The 20,980-nt window shown below is 37.3% G+C and overlaps 3 protein-coding genes across 6 annotated transcripts; 1 reads left to right on the forward strand and 2 right to left on the reverse strand.

Annotated features, from left to right (window-relative positions):
- Positions 1-247: 247 nt before the first annotated feature.
- Positions 248-4,303, reverse strand: LOC117217140. Of its 2 annotated transcripts, none has more exons than XM_033464503.1 (3): positions 4,045-4,303; positions 975-1,260; positions 248-864 (listed from the first exon to the last, which is right to left on the reverse strand). In XM_033464503.1, the coding sequence occupies exons 1-3, from the start codon at positions 4,245-4,247 to the stop codon at positions 373-375; spliced, it is 981 nt and encodes a 326-aa protein (XP_033320394.1). In that variant the 5' UTR covers positions 4,248-4,303; the 3' UTR covers positions 248-372. The 2 variants fall into 2 exon arrangements, with proteins under 2 accessions (XP_033320394.1, XP_033320395.1); XM_033464504.1 differs by lacking the exon at positions 4,045-4,303 and adding an exon at positions 1,992-2,486.
- Positions 4,304-4,762: 459 nt separating this feature from the next.
- Positions 4,763-5,864, reverse strand: LOC117217142. 2 transcript variants are annotated; one of them, XM_033464508.1, is made up of 2 exons: positions 5,698-5,864; positions 4,763-5,556 (listed from the first exon to the last, which is right to left on the reverse strand). In XM_033464508.1, exon 2 carries the CDS (start codon positions 5,550-5,552, stop codon positions 4,842-4,844), a length of 711 nt encoding a protein of 236 aa, XP_033320399.1. In that variant the 5' UTR covers positions 5,553-5,556; positions 5,698-5,864; the 3' UTR covers positions 4,763-4,841. The 2 variants fall into 2 exon arrangements, with proteins under 2 accessions (XP_033320399.1, XP_033320398.1); XM_033464507.1 differs by having other exon boundaries at positions 4,763-5,650; positions 5,726-5,863.
- Positions 5,865-6,420: 556 nt separating this feature from the next.
- On the forward strand, positions 6,421-13,067 carry LOC117217137 (protein AF-10-like). 2 transcript variants are annotated; one of them, XM_033464500.1, is made up of 13 exons: positions 6,421-6,926; positions 7,021-7,100; positions 7,167-7,331; positions 7,405-7,602; positions 7,687-8,352; positions 8,434-8,765; positions 9,581-10,054; positions 10,130-10,313; positions 10,399-10,618; positions 10,852-11,004; positions 11,078-11,342; positions 11,420-11,548; positions 11,692-13,067. In XM_033464500.1, exons 1-13 carry the CDS (start codon positions 6,818-6,820, stop codon positions 11,840-11,842), a joined length of 3,126 nt encoding a protein of 1,041 aa, XP_033320391.1. In that variant the 5' UTR covers positions 6,421-6,817; the 3' UTR covers positions 11,843-13,067. The 2 variants fall into 2 exon arrangements, with proteins under 2 accessions (XP_033320391.1, XP_033320392.1); XM_033464501.1 differs by having other exon boundaries at positions 10,399-10,612.
- The last annotated feature ends 7,913 nt before the right edge of the window (positions 13,068-20,980 follow it).

Raw genomic sequence — 20,980 nt, forward strand, 5'->3', positions numbered from 1 at the left:
ATTAACTTAATAACGCAAGGTCGTGGAAGTATATATAGACACTGAGCCAATTTTCTTCGTATTGTACAATTTTATGCAAGAAAATATGTATTTTCTGTTGTATCTCTAAAGATAAACCTATCAGTATCCTTCTTATCAAATTCCTTCTTAATAAGTAGATTATGGATATTCATATAAATTCATATTTTTATAAAAAAAAATAATAGAATTTACACAAAGATTTGTATCGTCTAACAGTATAACAATATTAACATATTATTATATTATATATTCTTGCACATTATATACACCCTCGCATCTTTCGATCTGCCATAAATTCATAGAAATCCGCAGTCCAATAATAAATTAGTGCCCTAACTAGTTACATTCAGCCTAAAATAGTCTTTTAGCCACTAGGAGACAGTTCAAATGTTCGTTTCCTATCCTCTCGTTGAAAGATTTCCCATTAAACTGGAACTCTTTGTAGTTGGTTGACACCAGGCTCTCGAATCCACACTTTGCTGAAATCTTTTGTGAATAGTTTGATGTCATGATCGCAGACACTAGATTAGGCACTGCTTCCAGATTCTGTATCGTGTTGTCGCCATTTATCGTAACTGGTGTCTTCACTGCCTTTCCCTTTTTCAACTCCTTTGCAACTTCTATGGATGTAGATACCAATAGTTCGCCTATCCTACGCTTCTGATTATTCGGCAAGGTAGCCAAGAACATTATTTCAAAAATACAGTCGGTGTTATAGTGCTTGAATAAATTCATCTTAGCGTCTATGTTGATCATGAAGTCTACTAGAGCTTTCGACGACTTGTACTTGCAGTTTTCACTGAATACCTCGAAAGCGCTCTTGTCTGATGAACCGTTAAGGACCTGGACAATGAAGACAGTGTCTTTTTAATGGTTGTACGGTAATTATCGTAGATATTCTTATAAACTCGTATCTAGCAGTATGTTTTGGCTTTTTCATCCTTTTTATTTACCTGCAGCTTGTTAAAAGCCACTCCAATAACTTCTCCACTGTGTATGTCCACAGCCACTACACTGACGCCATCCTTGGCAGCATCCAGGCAAAGGTTCTCGAGTTCCTCTGATGCACCAGGTTCCGAGAGTAGGTCTACACCTCTGGATACGCTCTCGTAGACAAAGAAGCTCTTTCTCATGACATCCAGAGCTCCTTCCAGAGTTTCGTTCGTCAAGGATTCGAAGTCGATGGTCCTATCCTCTGTGGAACCCCAGACTCGGTACGGTGGCATTCCGTTTCGTTTCCTAAACGCAAATACAATTATTTGAAATAACTAATGCGATATTTATTCTTCATTTACATTAGAAAAGATGACAAGGGAAGTACGTGTGATGGGACACGCTAACGAACTTATAAATAAGGAAACGTTTGCCTATCTCAATTGCGTCCTGAAAAATTTTCTTTCCATCTTTCTATACGATATAGCACCTACAAATAGAAATTTTCTTCTTATATTATGTAAATCATAAAGAAAACCAAAAATTCTCTGAACGTCATTATTAGACAACAGATATTTATGGAAAAATGTTGGACTTAGACAAATTTGTTTCATCTAACTAATATTATAACGAGTACTGTAACCAATCAGTACGACTAATATGAGCCAGTTAGCTGTTGCGACCTCTTTGAGAACTTTGGAAAGTGTGTACTTAAAGTGTGTAGCAAAAAAGTAAGCGATGACGAGTATACTCGTCAAATACAGAGTATGTGTGGCTGTTCTAATATAGAATTAAGTTGAAACGAAATGACTGTTTTATTTTTTAATTCTATTACTGACAGAGCTCGTCATAACGCAAAATATTGCCAGTTCCTCACGACGAGCATACTCGTCGGAAACAGCTAACTGTTTAAAAAATTAGGATCACAACTTTCGACGCAGATTACTCGATTCACTACCTGTGGCCTGCCAAAAAGCTACCGAATCGCGTTAGTAACTTTCAATAACGAGCTACAGTTTAATTTTATTCCTTCTCACCTCATTTTGACTGACAGATGTGCAGACAATGCTGGATCACGCTACACTGGCCATGACCAGCCACATCCACGAGAATACAAGGCGACCTAACACCGTCGATTACCAGGCTATCGGTTGATGGATAAAACGGCACCTATGTACCGTGTTTTGAAAGACACGCGAACAATGTTATCACATTTCACGTGCGCTAGAATTTCTCCAATTTTTCCATCAGCTCTCTTTATCCTCATATCTCTTAAAATAACTGACCAAATCGGTCGAACGAGATCGAAAACAACCACACAAAGAAATTTCAATTTTTCAAACAATTCTACCAACTGGAAAGCAAGTGCATCTGCTATTACAACGAATAACATTTACGATTTATTATGAGGCGAACGGATAGCGAGGAATTCTTTGGAGTCGAATGAACCCATTATACTCGACAACAATGCGATACCCGTTTGAGAAACGTGATATATGCGAGTCAATGGAACCATATAGCTGCATACAAGGTCATGTGTCAACTTGTTGTGGATAGATGGTGGGGGGGGGGGAGCTGATGAAAGTGCCGCAGAGATAAATTTAGTCGATCCACAGGCCATCAGAGGTCGTTAACCGTGTGTAAAGCTAATTTAATTAGTCAATGAGCCAAATCTTCATTGAGGATTGTCCATTACCCTCCACCAGTGGCCATAAACTTGAAATTCTTCGTCGTTCAAGATTTTCCACTGGCAAGCCATTCGATTGATGATGGAATTTTGGTGAATTTCTTGACACGGTTCGAAGGAAGAAGAATGTTTTAGAGATGCTACTGATAATTGATTGGTAGCAGCTAGATCTATTTTTGCGAAGAAGGTCCAGCATGCTTTGGATGACGATTTTAGCGACTTTGTCTATGGAAATATTTTTTAATATTATTATGTAGCAACTATAAATATAATAAATATTAATATTATAATATAGAGAGGGGTTAGGTTGGGGTTAGGCTGTCATCGTACGAGATAAACTCTTGCTTACTTTCTTCTGATTTATTGCACAAAGATACAATAAACAAAAGTAGGATCAAGCCCTAAACCAATTGCCAATAGCATTTCCAGAAATATTTTTGCCAGCTTCATAGTCTATCCTTTCGAATCGTGTCGAAAAATCTGTGTGATTCTGTCGTCAATCGAGTAGCGCTCCCTGTCAGTCCTAAAGCTGTAGTAGTTTAAATTTTAAGCGGACAGTACCACACAAGATATGGCTATCTTGGATAGTCTGGAAAACACGATTTCCAAATTGTTCGAAGATCAGCAGATCTGTCATTTGAAACAAACAAGGTCATTTGTGTAGAATACTTGTACCATTAATTTGTACCTGCATTTTTCGGAAGTATCCCCAATTAGTAAAGAATTTTCTCTGATCAATCCACATATGTTCTATGTTTTTGCTTTTTGCAAAATTTCTGCGCGTTCGTTTTAATTTTGAAGTTTTCCAAAATTGGATAGCATGATGGATGCAGATAGATTATAGTAGATGGATTTGTAAATGTGCCGATGTGAAAACGTATCGGTGATTTTACGACTGATAATATTAATTGGCAATTCCGTAAATGATAATTGAAGCGGTCCAGGGTAAAACAATGCTGTTGCAACACTGCTAACGGATTTCTAAGTTTGAAATTTCCAATTGTTCTTAACACGAGAGGGTGCATCGTCCTTTTATTTTATCGTTGGAAAATTTGGAAAAAAAGAACTTTATTTTATGATGACAATATTAGTCATTTCGTATTTGTTAATAATTTAAAAAAAAATTCAGACAATAATGAAAAATATAGCAGATATTAAAATACTATGTCTAATATCTGTGACATTTCAGAAATACACTGTTACAAAATTTATCACCGAAGACATAAAAAACTATGTCGTGAAGAAGCGAGAAGTTCAAACCGACTACCGGAAACTTCCATCGATGACAACCTAGATACTTCATTAATAGATAAATCATGAGGCACGTTTCTTTGAATTGTCACTAACAACTATATCAATTTTTATTATTAAAAATTTCATAAAAGAAATTTGAAATTACTTACAATAATGTATAATTCTCTTTGTATGTGTTTGTAGATATATTGCGTTCCAAAATTTCGATTCCGCTCCTGTACGACAACTTCAGCGAATTGCAATTGGTTGAGCAGAGCCAAGATATTATAACCGTAGTGTAACACGTAAAATAGTCAATTTGATTCGCGGGACTTTCAGCGCAGTCTTGGTACTTCCCAGAACAAGATATCATATGGTTATGTAGCTGACGTTATCGCATTCTATAGCAATATCAAATGACGAATGTTCTCAGGAAGAAGAATTGTTCGATTGGATCGCAGCCATCCAGGCTGTCAAACAAGCAAGTTGCAATAGACCAAGCTGTCCAGTTTCTAGCGCTAGTGTTTGATCGGTCGCTCGAGCAAACATGTAAAGATACATGAATATAAATCAGAAATGTCTTTCACACGTTTTACAGTTGGTAATTAATTATAGTGATGATGGCAAATGTATTGAAGCGATAGTAGAGAGTGTAGATAATAAGTATTAATTATATCAGTGATACGAGTAATTAATATATAATAAACAATGATTATAGATAAATTATTTAGTATGAAATTAAATTAATTTAATATTTAATATAAAACTGCTGAATAATTTGTCACAAAGTAATATTTATTAATAATTATTTTTGTTAATAATATATTTTTAGAAACACTAATTATTATACAATTAAATGACGTATGAGAACTGAAAGATACAGAATACTCAATTTTAGCTCATATACTTTTTAGCAGAAATATACATTTGTATACTTTTTTGTACGATACATGCTATCTGGAAAATTTTAAATAAGTTGCAAAACCATAACAGAAACAACATTATGTGGCGGAGTGTCTTGAAAAATAGGTCGCCCATCATTATCTTTGTAGTGCAAAAGATCTACATCCATAATGCTTTTTAGTCCAAGTCTTCCCGCCGCTTTTTTCGAATACAGAGATGTATACACACCAAATATGAATCCGACGTCTTTTACGGTATTTTTCGCGAAAGAAATTCCTGCAGCCATTAGTGACCTTGAAAGTCCTTGTCTACGATAATTTCTATCCACAGCGACCGCATAAAATTCCACGGCTGCCTTGGAGTTTGGAAACTTTCCATATAAATCAGCCGTTTCACTGATCTCTGATAAATAGTTGAAATATTGTTTCATTAATTCATTTTTAGGAGGATTGTTGCTGAAGGCAGCGGAAACGCCATCAGCACCATCATCGTACTTCGAATTCTTACTAACTATCATCAGGTTTACTCCGATGATTTTTTTCGATGATTTTTCTATCGCTATGATGCAAGGTGAAAAAGCGAAAATTGCCCGTATCAGTCGCTCGTGATCGATCCTCATCGATTCTTCATCCTCTATTGTTAACGAATTATTATCTCTCAAACTTTTCAACATGGTCTCTTCCTTATCGAAATTTTCATGTAAGAAAGATAAAATCTCCGATAAGTGAGTGTCATTCGCCCATTCGAAAGTATATTGATCGTTATTTGATTCCATTTTTCTATGTATCAATATTGTAAAAATGAAGATGTCAGTAAGTTAGAAATCTACTTTACCATCGTGTTTTTATTTCATTCGTTAAATCACTCTTTCACCTGAAGCAGAGTTACTGTTTATTCTATTGTCTTTTATTTATGTATACCTTAATTGATAGTTCTATATTATGTAACTTTTCGTTTATGTTGGTGACAGAAATATATTATAAGTCGATGTTTCTTGTTACATCACAATTAGTCGTGCAATGGACTCACTCTACTTAAACGTAAATTGTTGGAAGGTGTTACACATAAATAGAATCGTAAACTAGGGTTTTGATTGGTCGATATTGGAATTCGGTTCATAACATATTCATTGATAGAGCACGTGATTCATTCTCATCTCCAAACTAGCCTTCACAAACTAATCTTCTATATTCTTTAAAATTCTGACGAAGAAATATTAATAGCATCAATTTGAAAGCATGTAAGAATCTATAGGCAAATAAAAAAAAGAAGTAATTTAATCTTTATAAATCGAAAATTTTGAATTCATATTTCAATGGAAAAGAAAGAAGGAAATTTTATAAATAGCGAATAATAGTAAATTGAATTTATATATTTTTATATTTTTATGGATATAACTAAAGAAGGTGTATTTAAATAGAAATTTGTTCCATTTACCAAATATAATAAATACTGTAGTTGTATATTTTATATATATTTACATATTACATGTATTGTGTACATTTTTACAGCTGTCTGATAACTGTTATGAAAGAAGCACGGACGGAAAGAAGCTACTATAAAGAAAGTAAACGTCGGCCGATTTTTGAACACGCTCTAACATTTTCGCGGTAGAGCGCGCGGATACGCGTGCGCACGCAAGACGCAACAACAAAATAAGATGGCCGAACAGCGAAACAAATAGAGCGCCGTTGTAAATAACAAACCGTTCGAGCACGTTTCGAAACGGTATTTCTTTAAAGAACAGCCGGTGCACGGTACTCTGAAAGCGCCTCGGTCTCGGTGCTTCGTGTTCCCACGGTGTGGAATCGTGCGGGCAACGGGCAACGTGGGGTCGCGCATTCCAAGCCACGATTCACCGTTGAATGCGTCACGCGTGTCCACAAGCATCGAGGAGAATAGTCAAAGAAGAAACGAGTTGAGAATCGCACATTGCCAGGATGCAATTGCGAAAGCGAGGTTACCTCGCGTTACATCTCCGCTTACGGCTCGCCTAGCTCCTCATGCTAGTCTCGTCTTCCGAATTGCTTGGAACACAGCATGAAGGAGATGCTTGGAGGGTGCTGCGTGTGTTCTGACGAGAGGGGTTGGACTGAAAATCCACTGGTGTATTGTGATGGCCAAGGTTGTACAGTTGCTGTACACCAAGGTTTGTTTGTTACGTTGATTCTTCTTCTGCATAGAGTTGTATGCTTACAATTGAGGGTATACAATTGTAATGTTACATCCTAATGTTGTTATAGCTTGTTATGGTATCGTTACGGTACCTACGGGACCATGGTACTGCAGGAAGTGTGAGTCGCAGGAACGTAGTGCCCGTGTAGTAAGTTTCATAATTATTGCCCTGAAAAAAGTACATTGTTTACTTGGGTGTCAAATTGTTTTGCAGCGCTGCGAATTATGTCCGAGCAGAGATGGTGCTCTTAAGAGAACCGATCAGGCTGGATGGGCACATGTGGTTTGTGCACTTTATATACCTGAAGTTAGGTTTGGTAACGTGACAACAATGGAACCAATTATTTTGCAATTGATACCATCTGAAAGATTCAGTAAGGTAAAGATATCCCAAATTAAGATAGACTTGTTAATGATTATTTAATATAAAGTATGTAATGTGGTTGTTACAGTCATGTTATATTTGTGAGGAACAAGGAAGGGGTAGTAGAGCAAATGTGGGAGCCTGTATGCAGTGCAACAAGACTGGCTGCAGGCAGCAATTTCATGTTACTTGTGCTCAGGCTCTTGGCTTGCTCTGTGAAGAAGCTGGCAATTATCTAGATAATGTTAAATACTGTGGATATTGTCAGCATCATTACTCAAAATTGGTATGTGTCATACTGTTTAAAACCAAAATCTCGACGAAATCGAATCGATCGATTCCAGTAAGAATTTGATCGTTTCACTTACAGAAAAAAGGTGGTAATGTAAAAACAATACCACCTTATAAGCCAATACCCGCTGATAATGGTTCGTCAGACTCATCTCCTGAAAAGGAAGCGGAGACTCCGATAAAATCTTCGTCAAGTGGTAAACGAAAGAGTTCAAGTTCCAAATCAGCTACAAATTCTAAAAACAAATCCAATACTAGTCCAAGTCTAGAAATAAATGGCGTTGCTGACGACAAGAGCAGTAGCGGCCGTAATACACCCAAAGACAACACAACAAATTCCAGTAAATTCACCACTTCCAACTTCGTAGAGACGATCGTCACCCAATCGGAGAGTGTGTTCGGACATGACGGCACCGCGGCCACCACTGCCGCGGTGGCCGCCGCTACCATTAAATCCGGATCGAACTCGAGCTCCGGTCACAAAAATAGTGGACAAACGAAATCGAACTCCTCGTCGTCGAACAAAACTTCGAGCCACAGTAAAAAGAGAAAGACAGGGGCGCGAACGCCGACGGTAATAGGGAATGAAAATTCAAATCAATCAGTCAGTTCCGAAGCCAGCGGTTCGGTTGTGGTTGCTGTGAGTTCTGTTGTACAGCAAGCTGTATCAAGCAATAACGTGCAGACAACCATAACGGAAGCGACAAGTTTGAGTACGAACACTGAGCCGGAAAAGTCGAAAAAAGTAAATAAGAATTCGTACGATAATTTTCATTACAAACTTTGTGTTTCAATATGTTTCATATTTTGAAAGTTTTTTGTCAAGTTAAAGGTAGAGAGCCCCATTCAGTCATCATCAAGTACTCCAATCACCACTGAAGTGACCACTACACCTGTGATAATGGCAGTAACGCAATCCCAATCATCGGTTGTTACTCAATCACCAACAACCACATCGAATAGTATAGTCGTATCTGTTCCATTGACTGCGACTTCATTGTCCAATACGGTACAGAGTGTGGTGACAAGTGCTCCAACGTTATACCAACAATTGCAACAGAGTATCATAACTACCGCAGCTACTACGGAACCGAGGGCGAGTGCTATGTCGAATTCTGAAAGATTTATGTCTGAAGAAGCACCTGTTAAGAGATCTCGGTAAGTTTACATTTAAATTTTGATACTGATATTTTTTCATATGTAAAATGTCCATTTACTAATAACGTTAATAATTATTATTATCATTTGAAACCTTTTAACTAATATTAATATTATATGATATAATTATATTTGTAACATACGTGTATGTAGTTGTAATATAAAAAGAAAAGTTAAAATTAAGAAAAATCGTGAGTGTTGCGGGTAATTTGAAATGCGCGCCAAAACAGGAGGTATCAAAATGGCTGACTAGCTGGATAAACAAGCCTCTTTGTTTTTAACCTCTTCTTGCGTTTCGTAAAAAACATTCAGGTAGAAAAAATCTTGTTACATATGGATTTATGGTACTGTGAAAAATATCGTTTCATCAAGGATGCGACTGCGTTATGTAAAATCTCCGAAAAACATCGTGGCGATTGGAATGTGTTCGCGACGACGAGTTACAAGTTGTACGAATGCAAAAATGAATTCAGGAGAATTTTTTATTTCGCTTTTGTGTGATGTAAATCGTAATCGGATTCTGACAGAAATTATTGTGAACGACTGTGATTTTCTTGACGTCCTCTGATTCGTCTGTAGCTTTAAGGATACTTTGAGGTTATGTTTGTTTTTTCTACCTCAAGGGGCCTCAAGGGCAACGAACGAAGAAAAGGAGTAACGTGATGTAAATGGCAGTGCGCAACGGTCCGTTTGTTTTGAATTTTATATAACAAATCAATTTTCCAGAACTTTTCGAGTATTCTTAGTTTCAAGGCCGCACAAAAATACAGTTATTCAATACCTCCGAATAAATATTCATTTCGTTGCTTTCTCAGTTCTCAATCGTCAGATAAGCAAGAAAAGGCTCGAAAACCGAAACGTGGATCATCGAATAGTCAACCAGCACTGCCACAAATACAGTCTCAGACGCAACAACAACAGTCCCAACCAGTTTCTTCCGTGGTGACATCAGTATCTAGCAGTGCAGTGGTAACAACGTCTAAACGAGGGGGAAGAAGTAATCATCAAACTCCTCCACCTGCTGTAACTGTGGCGCCTGTACCATCAATTATTCAAGGACCAACATTGAGTGGTGGTCATTTTAGTAACATTAGTTCTGGATCTGCAAACAACATGGGACCTACTGTCAAAGAATCTCCACCCAGCAGTCCTGGTTCTGAGAGTATGAGCAGTAGTGGGCCTGGAAGAAAGAAACGGAAAAGCGCCAGCGCTGCTTCTATAACACCAACGCCTTCTGCATCCAGTACTCCGACTCTCACAAACCCAAAAGAAGAGAAGGATATAAAATTGTAAGAAATAAAGATGATTGCTATAATAAAGTGTTTTATATTACTGTACATATGCTAATTTGCAATATCTATTAGATTCCAGAATGGAGTTAGTGCACCACATATGCTAGGAAATCAGTTGAACCCAACCTCCACAATGGCACAAAAAATGTCTGATACTCTTTCCCAGGAACTTGAAGCACATTCTATTTTTACAGAAGCTAGTAATCCTACAACGAATTTGGTTGGCCCACAGCTACATAGTCGAGTGATTGCATCTGTAAGTATCTTCGAAATAAAATAAAACAGGAAAAAATTTTCTATTTTGAGATTTTGTGTTCTTATCCTAATATATTATTTTACAGATACGATCCAGTCAAACAGGTGCACAGCCTACATCATTTTCTTCGGTTTTTAATGCCACTAACAATACCAACACCAATGCCAACACTAACGCTAGTACAACCAGCACCGGTTCTTTGGGCGGTGGAGCAATACCCCAAACGCTTGACCAACTTTTAGAGAGACAATGGGAGCAAGGAAGCCAATTTCTGATGGAGCAAGCCCAGCACTTTGACAGTGAGTGTACGGCAAAGAAAAATATGCTTACAGTCGCTTGGGTTTGGTGAAGTCGGGGATTTTTAACTAAAAAGTAGTGTATGGATCATCTTTTTACTGTATTTTTTTGCAATGATGAATTTGTATACCAAAAATATTTAACCAAAATGCAAAGTATGTTGCTTCCCAGCTCGTTTGATCTACTAACGCTTAGATGGATTAAATAAAAAGTTTCTTGAAACCTGAAATTCTTTCCACAGTCGCTTCATTACTTTCGTGTCTTCACCAATTGAGAGCAGAGAACCTTAGGTTAGAGGAACATGTAAATAGTCTTCTGCAAAGGAGAGATCATTTATTGGCTGTGAACGCTAGACTTGCAATCCCTCTGACATCCCAGCCTAGTGCTCACCCAGGTAATTTATTCGAATTTTTCCATATTTAGTATTTGGAATAATCATTTGAAAATTTAATCGTCTTAAATTATAGTGAATAACATACACCCAACAGTCAACCCATCGCACCCTAATGTTTCACATCCCGAAGTCCCACCAGGTGCTGCGGCTCCTGTTCCGAGGGTGAGCAGGGAAACACGAGTAAATAACACGTACATGCCACATTCGAGCTCCAGTAATCACTCTACGACGCTAGAAAATGGCCTGCCTCCAGATCCGTCGCCTCCAGCTGCAGCTTCACTTTCACAGTATCAACACAGGACGTCGTTAGTCGCGCCCCAGCCAAGTCCAACGATCAGGTAATATATTTGTCCTGTATTCAGTATCACGCGTACTGATACTGCAGAATTTATTTTTTCCTAATCAATGTGAACAGACACAGCCCGGCCGGAAGCGCGTACCACCAAGGACAGCCTAGTAATATAGTCTCCCCTGCGCCAGCTAGTAATCCTGGTGTGGTCAGGAATTCGTCCGTTACACCAGATCCTCTACGCGGAGTACCAAGGTAAAAATCGACACTTTTATTTTCTTTGGCTTGCAATATTTGATTTAGTTAAAATGTGGCGTTGGAAACTGCACTATTGAGCAAAATGTCATATAGCTAAACGTATTTCCGTGGAAAGTAGGTGGAGCTTTGACATGTTTCAGGTCAGTGCCACAGTCGTCGAGCAATTACATACCTTCAATGTACCAACCCACAATGTCCAGTTTGGCAAGTAATCAAGTAGGTAATGTTCATAACCTTCATTCACATGGACCTTCTCCACCCAGCCATGGACCACCTGGGAAACCCAGCTGAAGATAGATGGAAAATAAGGAAGAATATACTGCATCGGATAGTAGGCGTGATGACCTGTCATCGCCGACCGAAACGTGCTACCATCCTTAAAACACGAACACAGGGAAGTCGTTTGTCCTTCGTGCTTCTTTGCTGATTGGTTCGATCTCTGACTGGTCTCTGCTCGATACAGTGTGATCAATTCGATAGATTAATGCATACTAACTAAGGAAAGTTTCTACATAGCGGGAAGAAAATATTTGCATTTATCGATACTTGTAATTCACGATTTTATTACGTGCGAATACACGCGTTATGTATGTTTGTATCATTACTTGGCGAATTTTCGAGAGCAGTTTTGTCAGTTCAAACGTTATGTAAGCTTTACATACAAACGCGATAACAGAGGCCTTGCAAATTCGAACAAAGAAGCAATCTAGAAGTAGAGATACGTTTTTTCTTTTTGTTTTTTTCCTTTGATTGCACGTCATCGAGCACGTCTGAGACAATCTTTACATCATCATCATCATTCATCATTGTCATCGACATCGTATGATGAAACAGTAAATCCGCAGATGTACAAATTTTAGACTATAAGTTAATCTATCGCGACGAATAGCAATAATGGTACGAAGTAGGTGTACATTTTATATAAAAAAAGAAAAAAAAAAGGAAAATTGCGTATGAGTCTAGTGGTACGGCAAAGTCACCCATCTTTTCTACGAAGACATCTCATTTTCGCCATCTTACAAACGAAAACTCGTTTCTCGGGTTCTCTTTAGCGCACCACTGTCGACGCTTCGCAAAAATGACTACATCTTTAAAATTAAATTTGTAAATGTCTCGTAATTGATCCGTCTCATGGCTGGAACCGATGTAAATTCTAATCTTATATATGTAAAATTATATACTTAGATATATAACTCGAGCACTGCCTTCCATCAATGAAGATGGCCGTGAAACGGATCGAATAGTTATAATTCTTTATAGTATGATGGTTTTTAATGGTTTCTTCAGAGCGGATGATCGAACTACGACCGTTACATGGAAATTGAGGAAACGGTTGAAGTTATTTCTAGACAGAATGTTGCACACGCGCTTCGTTTTCGCATAGAGAGTTCATTTGCGATTGTTTTTTGTTGTACCTTGTCTTTCTCGATGGCAGCATACAGTTTACTTCGACTAGACTATCAAGAATATTGAATTTTCGACCTTTGTCGATACGAGACGCATAATCAAAAAAAAATCATTGTTAAATAATTGAATTATGAAAATTTTCATGAAAGGACATTTGCTCAGTATAAGAGCTGCATTTGTATGAATGATATTCGATTCGTTGAGAATAAGGAAATGATTATTATGGGGAGACTAATTTTCTGTCTCTCGGTTCACCAAAATAAAAAATTAATAAGTGAATTGATAAAATAGTAACATTGCTAGAAATGGAACAATCTGTCTTTCCGTTTGAAAAGAATATCTGTTTTAAAGTTAATATAGATTCATGAATTTCTTTTTCGTCCTTAATGTCTAGCTAGTAAGGATTTGTATACTAATACATTTTGTTCTGTAGTAGGAAATGAGATTTCGTAAAACGTTACCACGTTGTGTTCTTGATCAGAAAGTATTATTTTTGCGGAAAGACGATTCTCGATGAGGAAAGATAGGCGAATGATTTTAAAGGGAACCGAGAGGAACCTTTAGGCTTAAATTGTACTATAAACGCGTTGATAATACGACTTAGTGATAGATCATGAGGACACCAAGCGTTCAGAATAGCACGCAACCACTCAGGGAAAATCGATTTACTAAAATTCTGTCGAGTTTTCTTCGTGTACCTCGATTGTATCTTGCATAGAACACTATATCACTAAAGATTTTTATGCATTCATTCAATGCATTATGCATTATGCATAAATTCAAATTTATATATGCAAAACTATATAAAATATTTATATTAGATTAAACAATCTTTTGCCTAAGTTCCAATTTTTTAATTATAGCTATTCATAAAAATATGAATTTGCACTAACATTCATATTCTAGTTATTATACATTTTGGAACCTAAACGAACCTATTATACTACATTCTTCTTTACTTCATAGTACTTAAATACCAAAAGTACTAAAAAATTAAATTAATTATAATTTTTCAAGCTTCTTAGAAGTTTTATTTTATGTATAAATGAATTAATATTTGAATCTTTTAAGGTGTACCATATGGATATGGTGTTCTCTGTTGTAAATGAAAAAAAGGAGTATTAATGACTGATGACTTAGTCAAAAGTTTTAAAGGGTTTCCAAAACGTCGGGTGATTGTCAAAGACAACAATGCGTTTATACCGATGAAGAGTATTTTATGCGTTTATTATATTTCAATGTAGTATCGCTGTATGTTTAAGATAATATACGGTACGATAGAAGGGCGAGAGAGAGGCGAGAACAAAGCGTGTATTAAGTGTGGTGTTGAAACAGAGAGCAGTTAATGATAATATTTTTACACACAGCAGACCGTGCCAAATTTTTGCAATCGAATCATTGAACTCCCTTTAAACTCGAGCAACGTATTAGAAAACGAAGTTGTTCGAGATTTTGGGACTGGAATCGCCTTGATGAAACCTTTTCTCGATCGAAGATGATAAAAGGAAACAAACGTAAATTGAACAGAACGTCGCTCCCTAATTTCGACATTTCCATGCTCTCGTTTAATTTTGTGTTCACTTTTCAATTATTCGTGTACAAATAAATTATTGTGTTCCTAAATCCAATGTGGATCGACTGTCGGAGATTTTTGTCGCTTGAAAATTTCACTTTAATTTGACCAAAGTCTTCTCTAATTCTGGGCCGCAATTGGATTTATACAGAATAGACAAGAAAAAAGGAAATTGTTTTTGCGCTCAAAGTCGCTGAAACCTTTTGGACGAACATTGTACCAAGACATTTTGATAAAGATGTTTCTCCGATAAATTTTGTATAAACCCAATGTGGCTCTGTCCATTAGGATTTTCTATTCGCTTGTAGTTTAATTGTAACTTAAATGTTTGGTACGTATATACTTATGTACGCAAGAGTTGATGCGTTTAGGCTAGATGTATCATTAGATTCGTTGATATTAAGAACTTATTATGCTCACGATGATGTTCTCGAACAAATTAATTGTTCCAAAAGACGAATCAGCGAGAAACAAATGAGCAAAAGTCTATTTATTCGAACGATAAATTGGAGGCTGCTCGAGTACAGTGGAAATGGAATACACAGGACCCATTAGTCCCGCGTACGATACTTTTGTTTGTCAAGAAACTGGCGTTAGGAGACATTCAGGCATTTGTAAATCATGAAACCACAATGTCCAGGCGGCAGCAATGCTTTGATTGGCCGAAATATTGGCACAGATCGTACCCGTAGCATTTTGATACTCGAGATCTCTTCGCTAAGAGTCACTGTTGGACAGTTAAAAAAGAATTAAAAAAGAAAAAAAATAAGTGTGCAAGTGAACCAATCTTGGCGCCGTTTGTGAAGCGTGTTTTCATTTTTCTACGAGAGTTAGCTGATATCCCTCCCAATCTCTGGACGAGCGAACAGAAACAAGCAACTCATATTGTAAAATAATTCTACTCGAAGAGAAAGAGAAAAGAAACTGGAAAATGGAAAGGAGACAAACACTTATCTGTCTCGATGCACTTGTTGGTTTTCCCAAGAAACGCGCCAGTTAAATATAAAGCGTACTGTGTGCTAGATATTGTAAAAAGGTCAAGGGTCAAACACGGCCACGTTCTTGGGACAGCTGGCAATTTGTAGAAAGCGGTAGCTTTATGTAAAAAGATAAAAAAAAAGGGTGTAATCACGAGGACACTTCAAAGGCTGCCGCGTCCTCCGGTAGTCTTTTGTATATTTTCAAGTGAGAAACAAGCATGAGCAGCTAAAAATCCGGGGCTGCTCCGTGGCTAGCTACCTTTAAACTGTCCTCTACTACGTACGTCTATTATTGTACCCGTGTAAGGATATAAAGGAAGGAGCATACCGATCGAAATGCCATATGTGTTTCCACACAGGGGAAAAAAAAAACTGAATTTTCTAACGTGAGAAAAGGCTGATTGTTTTTTTAACGCGTTTAGTGTAATGATTCACCGAAATCTTGTCCATTTCCTAGGTGCATCCTGAGTTTAACACTGTCAATGCTCTATCTCGGTTACTTTGTTTTATGCGCTGCTTAATCGACGAATTTTAATTTTAGCTTTTAATTTATTAGAACTTTTATCTTTATATGTTCTTTGGTTCCAGATCTAAGACTTTCAGTTCTAAAGGAATCGTTATTTTATTATTATTATTATTATTATTATTATTATTATTATTATTATTATTATTATTATTATTATTATGAAAACCGACCCTCAGAATGAGTTAGAAGTGTCTTGAAAAATACATTTGAAGAAAATGTAAGTATTCAGATGTTCAGTTTTATCTAATAAATTCTCAATAATCTATATGTGAAAGCTACGTATATGTCTTTTTAAGTTTGTCATTTTAAATTGGACAAAATATGATAATACTGTGAAGAGCACGTGTGTCGAACAGTGAGAAGAGCCACTGGCTTAAATTCAGGAGAACCAGCGCCAACGAGACTAGGCTCTCTGCTTCGAATTGGATGCCTAGAAAGTTTCACTTTTATATGTACATCTGCTAAGATTTTACACTATCGAATCTAAAGGATTGAAGGCCTTCCTCAGGTGCAAGGGATGGACGAGAACTCATAAAAGGAGTTAACTCGACTAAAGACGACGCTTCTGACAACAACGTTGTATAATCATACGCTCAAATCTTTCTTTCTCTCTCTCTCTATATATATATATATTTTTTTTTTTTTTCGTCCATCGATCAAGAAAGTTAAAGCTGGAAGTTTCGTTTGTCATTGGTGCACACGATTCATTTAGAAGCGTCGTCACGGAGTCGCGTGGATCGGTTCCGAATCCAGGGATGTAAATCACTGTGCGATACGATTTTGTAATGTAACTGTGCATACGGAAGCATGTAATAAAAGAAGAGTAAACGACGACAGCATCGTTTCACTGGACCGACGCATCTCCTGTTTCCAGATCCTTCCGTTCCTTCTCTATGGATCCTTTAACAGGAGGAGTAATTATTTGGAGAAGGTACCTTCTGAGAGCTACAGCTGCTCCGTTCAGTTTCAGATATCAGTATTAGTAGCAATTTCTTCATTTATCATACAAAATAATACTGGTAAAAATATAAATTAGCAAAGAACAGACCGGACGATTAGAATTATTTTCAGATATAAAAGTATGTATTAGATTTTACTTATTTGTTAGAGTAAATGTATTTTTTCTTAGGAATACCTACTTATGAACTAATATACCTTGAAATATACTTTTTAGTTGGTTTGAAGCGGCTGTCGAAGAACATTTTGAACATAGGATGGAAAGTTTGTTGATTTCTTCTGAAACAAAGAGGAATAGCGTATATTTACTCGTCTATGGAGGCATGGATGGCTATCTCCAGACAAATCCCTGACGTTTGCCTCAGTGCCGGACAACGATCGTGGGAAGGCTCACCTGCGACCTCGTCTCCGACGAATCAATATTACACGAGACTGTACGAATACGCTATGTTTCATGGATAAAGCTGAAAGACTCTCTTACCAGAAACAACCAATTGATCCTCTTCATATATTCAACGTAAATTAAATAAATCAATGAAAATGAATAATTTCCATGTTAATGTTAAAGTCGACGATTAACTTCTCTATAGAGATGTTCGCTTTTTAGTTGGTAATTTGTACGATGGGTAAAAATTCACCCAAGAGAAATATATGTCGCAGACAGGTTGGCATTTTGGGGCGTTCGATGAACCTTTACTTGCTTTACCGTCGCGAATGTAGCCAATATTTATCAGTACGAATGTGGACACTACAAGAGGCTATGAGTAATGGTAATAGGATGGTCGAGATGATGGTGACAACGAATTCAGGTTCGATAACGAATCCACGATCCACGGGAGGACAAGTATCAACGTACTGCTCGATTCGGATCACTCGATCGGCAATTCGTCCAACGACTCTAACACTCTAACTCTAACTCTCTTAATCCAAAAGAGGCTGCCCTTATGTACTCCTGTCCCCGCCTCTCGGGTTAATCTTTGTTTTTAAGGAGAGCCATATAACCATTTCATACCTCTGTCAGGTACATGTCCCTCCCGTGACCGTGGCTACGTCCGGTGACCTGCCATATCACGTCGAGACCAAACCCATCGTCCTAAAGTCAGATTGGAACATTAAGACTATTTCTTATTTTTATTACTTAAGGGCGGCTATAGTAAAAGTCTGGACTAGTGTATTGGGGCTTTTCCCAACATTCCGGACGGGAAATCCCGCTGTAATATAATATATATTATATTAAAGTCTGACAAAATAATTGTAATTGTAGCAGAGGTGAAAATTCACCAATGGGCCCGTTACTATAACATTAATTTAATCCTCAATTTTTCTGCAAAAGTTATTAAAAAATTAATGTTACAGAACATAAAGGCGAGAATATAGCAAAAGTATTGCACGTGTCTTTTCTTTTCACGTGTCAGTATTTTTAGATCATCTTCTGGAGAGGGGAAGCTCCAGTTTCGCATTACAGCAGAACAATGTCCAATGTAAAGTAATAGGATTTCATCGAGCCCGAGTTTTCACGCTGGATTTCACCTATGGATTTCAGATTCTTATCTGTCTACATGTTCCACTCCTAAAGATGTTACTTATTCATTCATTCATGCCAACAGTACCTACATCTCATGCATAAACTCATCTCTTCACTTCTAAATTTCAGTTAAACTGAACTGAAATAATCCTATTTTCGCAATCTGGTTTATTAAATCCTACTTGTGCAACCCAAATGCAATTTGGGAAATAATTAGTATGTAGAAGAAAATTGTCGAAGAATACAGGGCACAAAGTAGAAGAAATTAATGAAAAGCCAGCCCAGTTCGTTATTCTTACCGTTTCTAATCGTCCACCAACGACGATCAAATCAAGTGTTACATTGTCTACTTGTACAATCGCGTGGAGAATATTTAGGGAAAGCTACAAGGATAAGAATGATCCGACAGGGTTGTTCAGGGGTCGATGATTTTGCTGGAACTTCGGAAAACACCCTGGAGCACGCAGCTGCCCAGGTATTTGCGTGCCCCAATTTTCAGCCTGTGGGGCTGGAATCTATGAGGGGGAGCAGAAGGGTGGATGGATGCTCTCTTTTGCTCAGAACACCCCCCAGTATGTGTAATGGAACCCCAGCTTCCTGTCTGTCGATGTAACATTGTTAATTCTGCTCTCAGGTTACATTCAAACCACTATCTATGAATTTGATATATTTTCCTGTTTCCTTTGGTTTACTCATGCTTTGTTCTGTACTAATTTGTACTCCTTTCTTTTAGAGTACGGATAGAGGAAAAGAGAAAACTGGGCTTTGTAAATTCAGGAGTTAGATACGAATGTTTCAAGTTGAAAGGGTAAATTATTCTCCTTGAAACATTGAAGCTTTAATGCAACTTGTTTTAGCATTTGATATACTGATAGCAAGTGACTGGCAGTATATCGTATACGAACAGTATTTCTTAGTATTTTCTGTGCGATGATTACAAAAGTAAATAAGATTAATAACTGATAAAAGGACGGCTATTCGTCGGGTGATTGAAACTGGTTCAGTCTTATCTACAGTTGACGCAGGTGTGTTCATACACCTGCCCTTATCACGCGCCACTTCGTGGCGCATCAATTTTTTAGCACTTATATCTTTCAATATCAAGTGTTACATATAATATTCTTGCCAATATGAAACGCGATCGTTTTCTAATATTTTCCAATTCTTTACTTCAGTCGTATTATCTAAAAATGAAATTCTATTTCAATCAGAACTAAGACAAAGAGCCCCAACATTTTGATAATAATATAATTGATCATATATTCATTTTTATTATTCACAAGGATGGAATTAAAGCTTCAATCATTTTTCAGGGCATCTTCATAGAGAAGTCCAGCGGTTAAGGGGAGGCGTGAAAGTTCAATACCCCAGGTTGAACCTAATCGGCTCGAACGTCACGGTACCGTGATCCCGTGAAAATTAGCAAACCATAGAATCGCGGCTGCAGCCCCTTCCGCGTATCAGACGCGCATTAAGAGCACCCTCTTGTCACGAGGGTCGCACTTGTGTTGATCCTCGCAGCTGGAGTGACACACAAATAAAGTATTAATTCGCGATTCATGTAGTAATACCGTAGCATCGCTCTGAATGCAACGTCCATACTGATCTACTATCTAACGTTGTACATCGTACCCTAAAATGTATCCATGTAAGGAATTCTAGAATCTCTCCCTTCAATTTTAAATATTTATATCACGATACTAAAATTCTTAAGATATCTAGGTACTCTGTTATATTTAATGGTACCTATTAAGCATCTTGAATTACTTCAAAGTACATATTTCTTAAATATTTGACGACAAATATAAAATACTTATTCCAATTCTGTTTAAATAACGAAAAACAAAGAAGAGAGGAAAGAACACTCTCGGAGAAGCTGGGAACTGTTTCGATTCGTCCCAAGGGACACGTATATCGCCCCTAATTGTCCACAAATCGACGACCACCCTCGATTTCCGAACCGTTAAGTATAACCACCCCCTGGGGCACCAGGGGCGTTCCGCTAGCTTTCTGTTGAGTGCCGCCTGATACAACGGGGTAGAATATGGATTCAATTACACCTCATTGTGCCACGGTGTCTATAAACAATGCTGTTTTCACAGCTGATAGCGGCCCACGTCCTGCTGCTGCTCCACCAAGTTGGACCTAGTTCACCTAGTAGACTGTCTTTCTAGTAAGTGTAATTTCTGATCTCTTCGATAAGAAACAATGTGATTTTAACTGTAGAATTTGGTCACAATAATACGATAAAATAATATATTTATAATTATATTCCCTCCAGTATAGTCATGTTCTTATCATTGATAAATTGGTTGTTTGCAATTAAACAATTCATTTATTTGGAATTAAATATTGTAATTTCAAAGGACTTTAAATGAACTTCAAAGAGAAGAAATGAGAAGAAGAGATGGGAAAGACAAACTTAAACGAAGAAGACGCAAGGAGAAAAGATTTTCATGAA

The sequence above is a fragment of the Bombus bifarius genome, unplaced genomic scaffold, assembly GCF_011952205.1.
Source record: "Bombus bifarius isolate JDL3187 unplaced genomic scaffold, Bbif_JDL3187 scf7180000007974, whole genome shotgun sequence".
Lineage (NCBI taxonomy): Eukaryota > Metazoa > Arthropoda > Insecta > Hymenoptera > Apidae > Bombus > Bombus bifarius.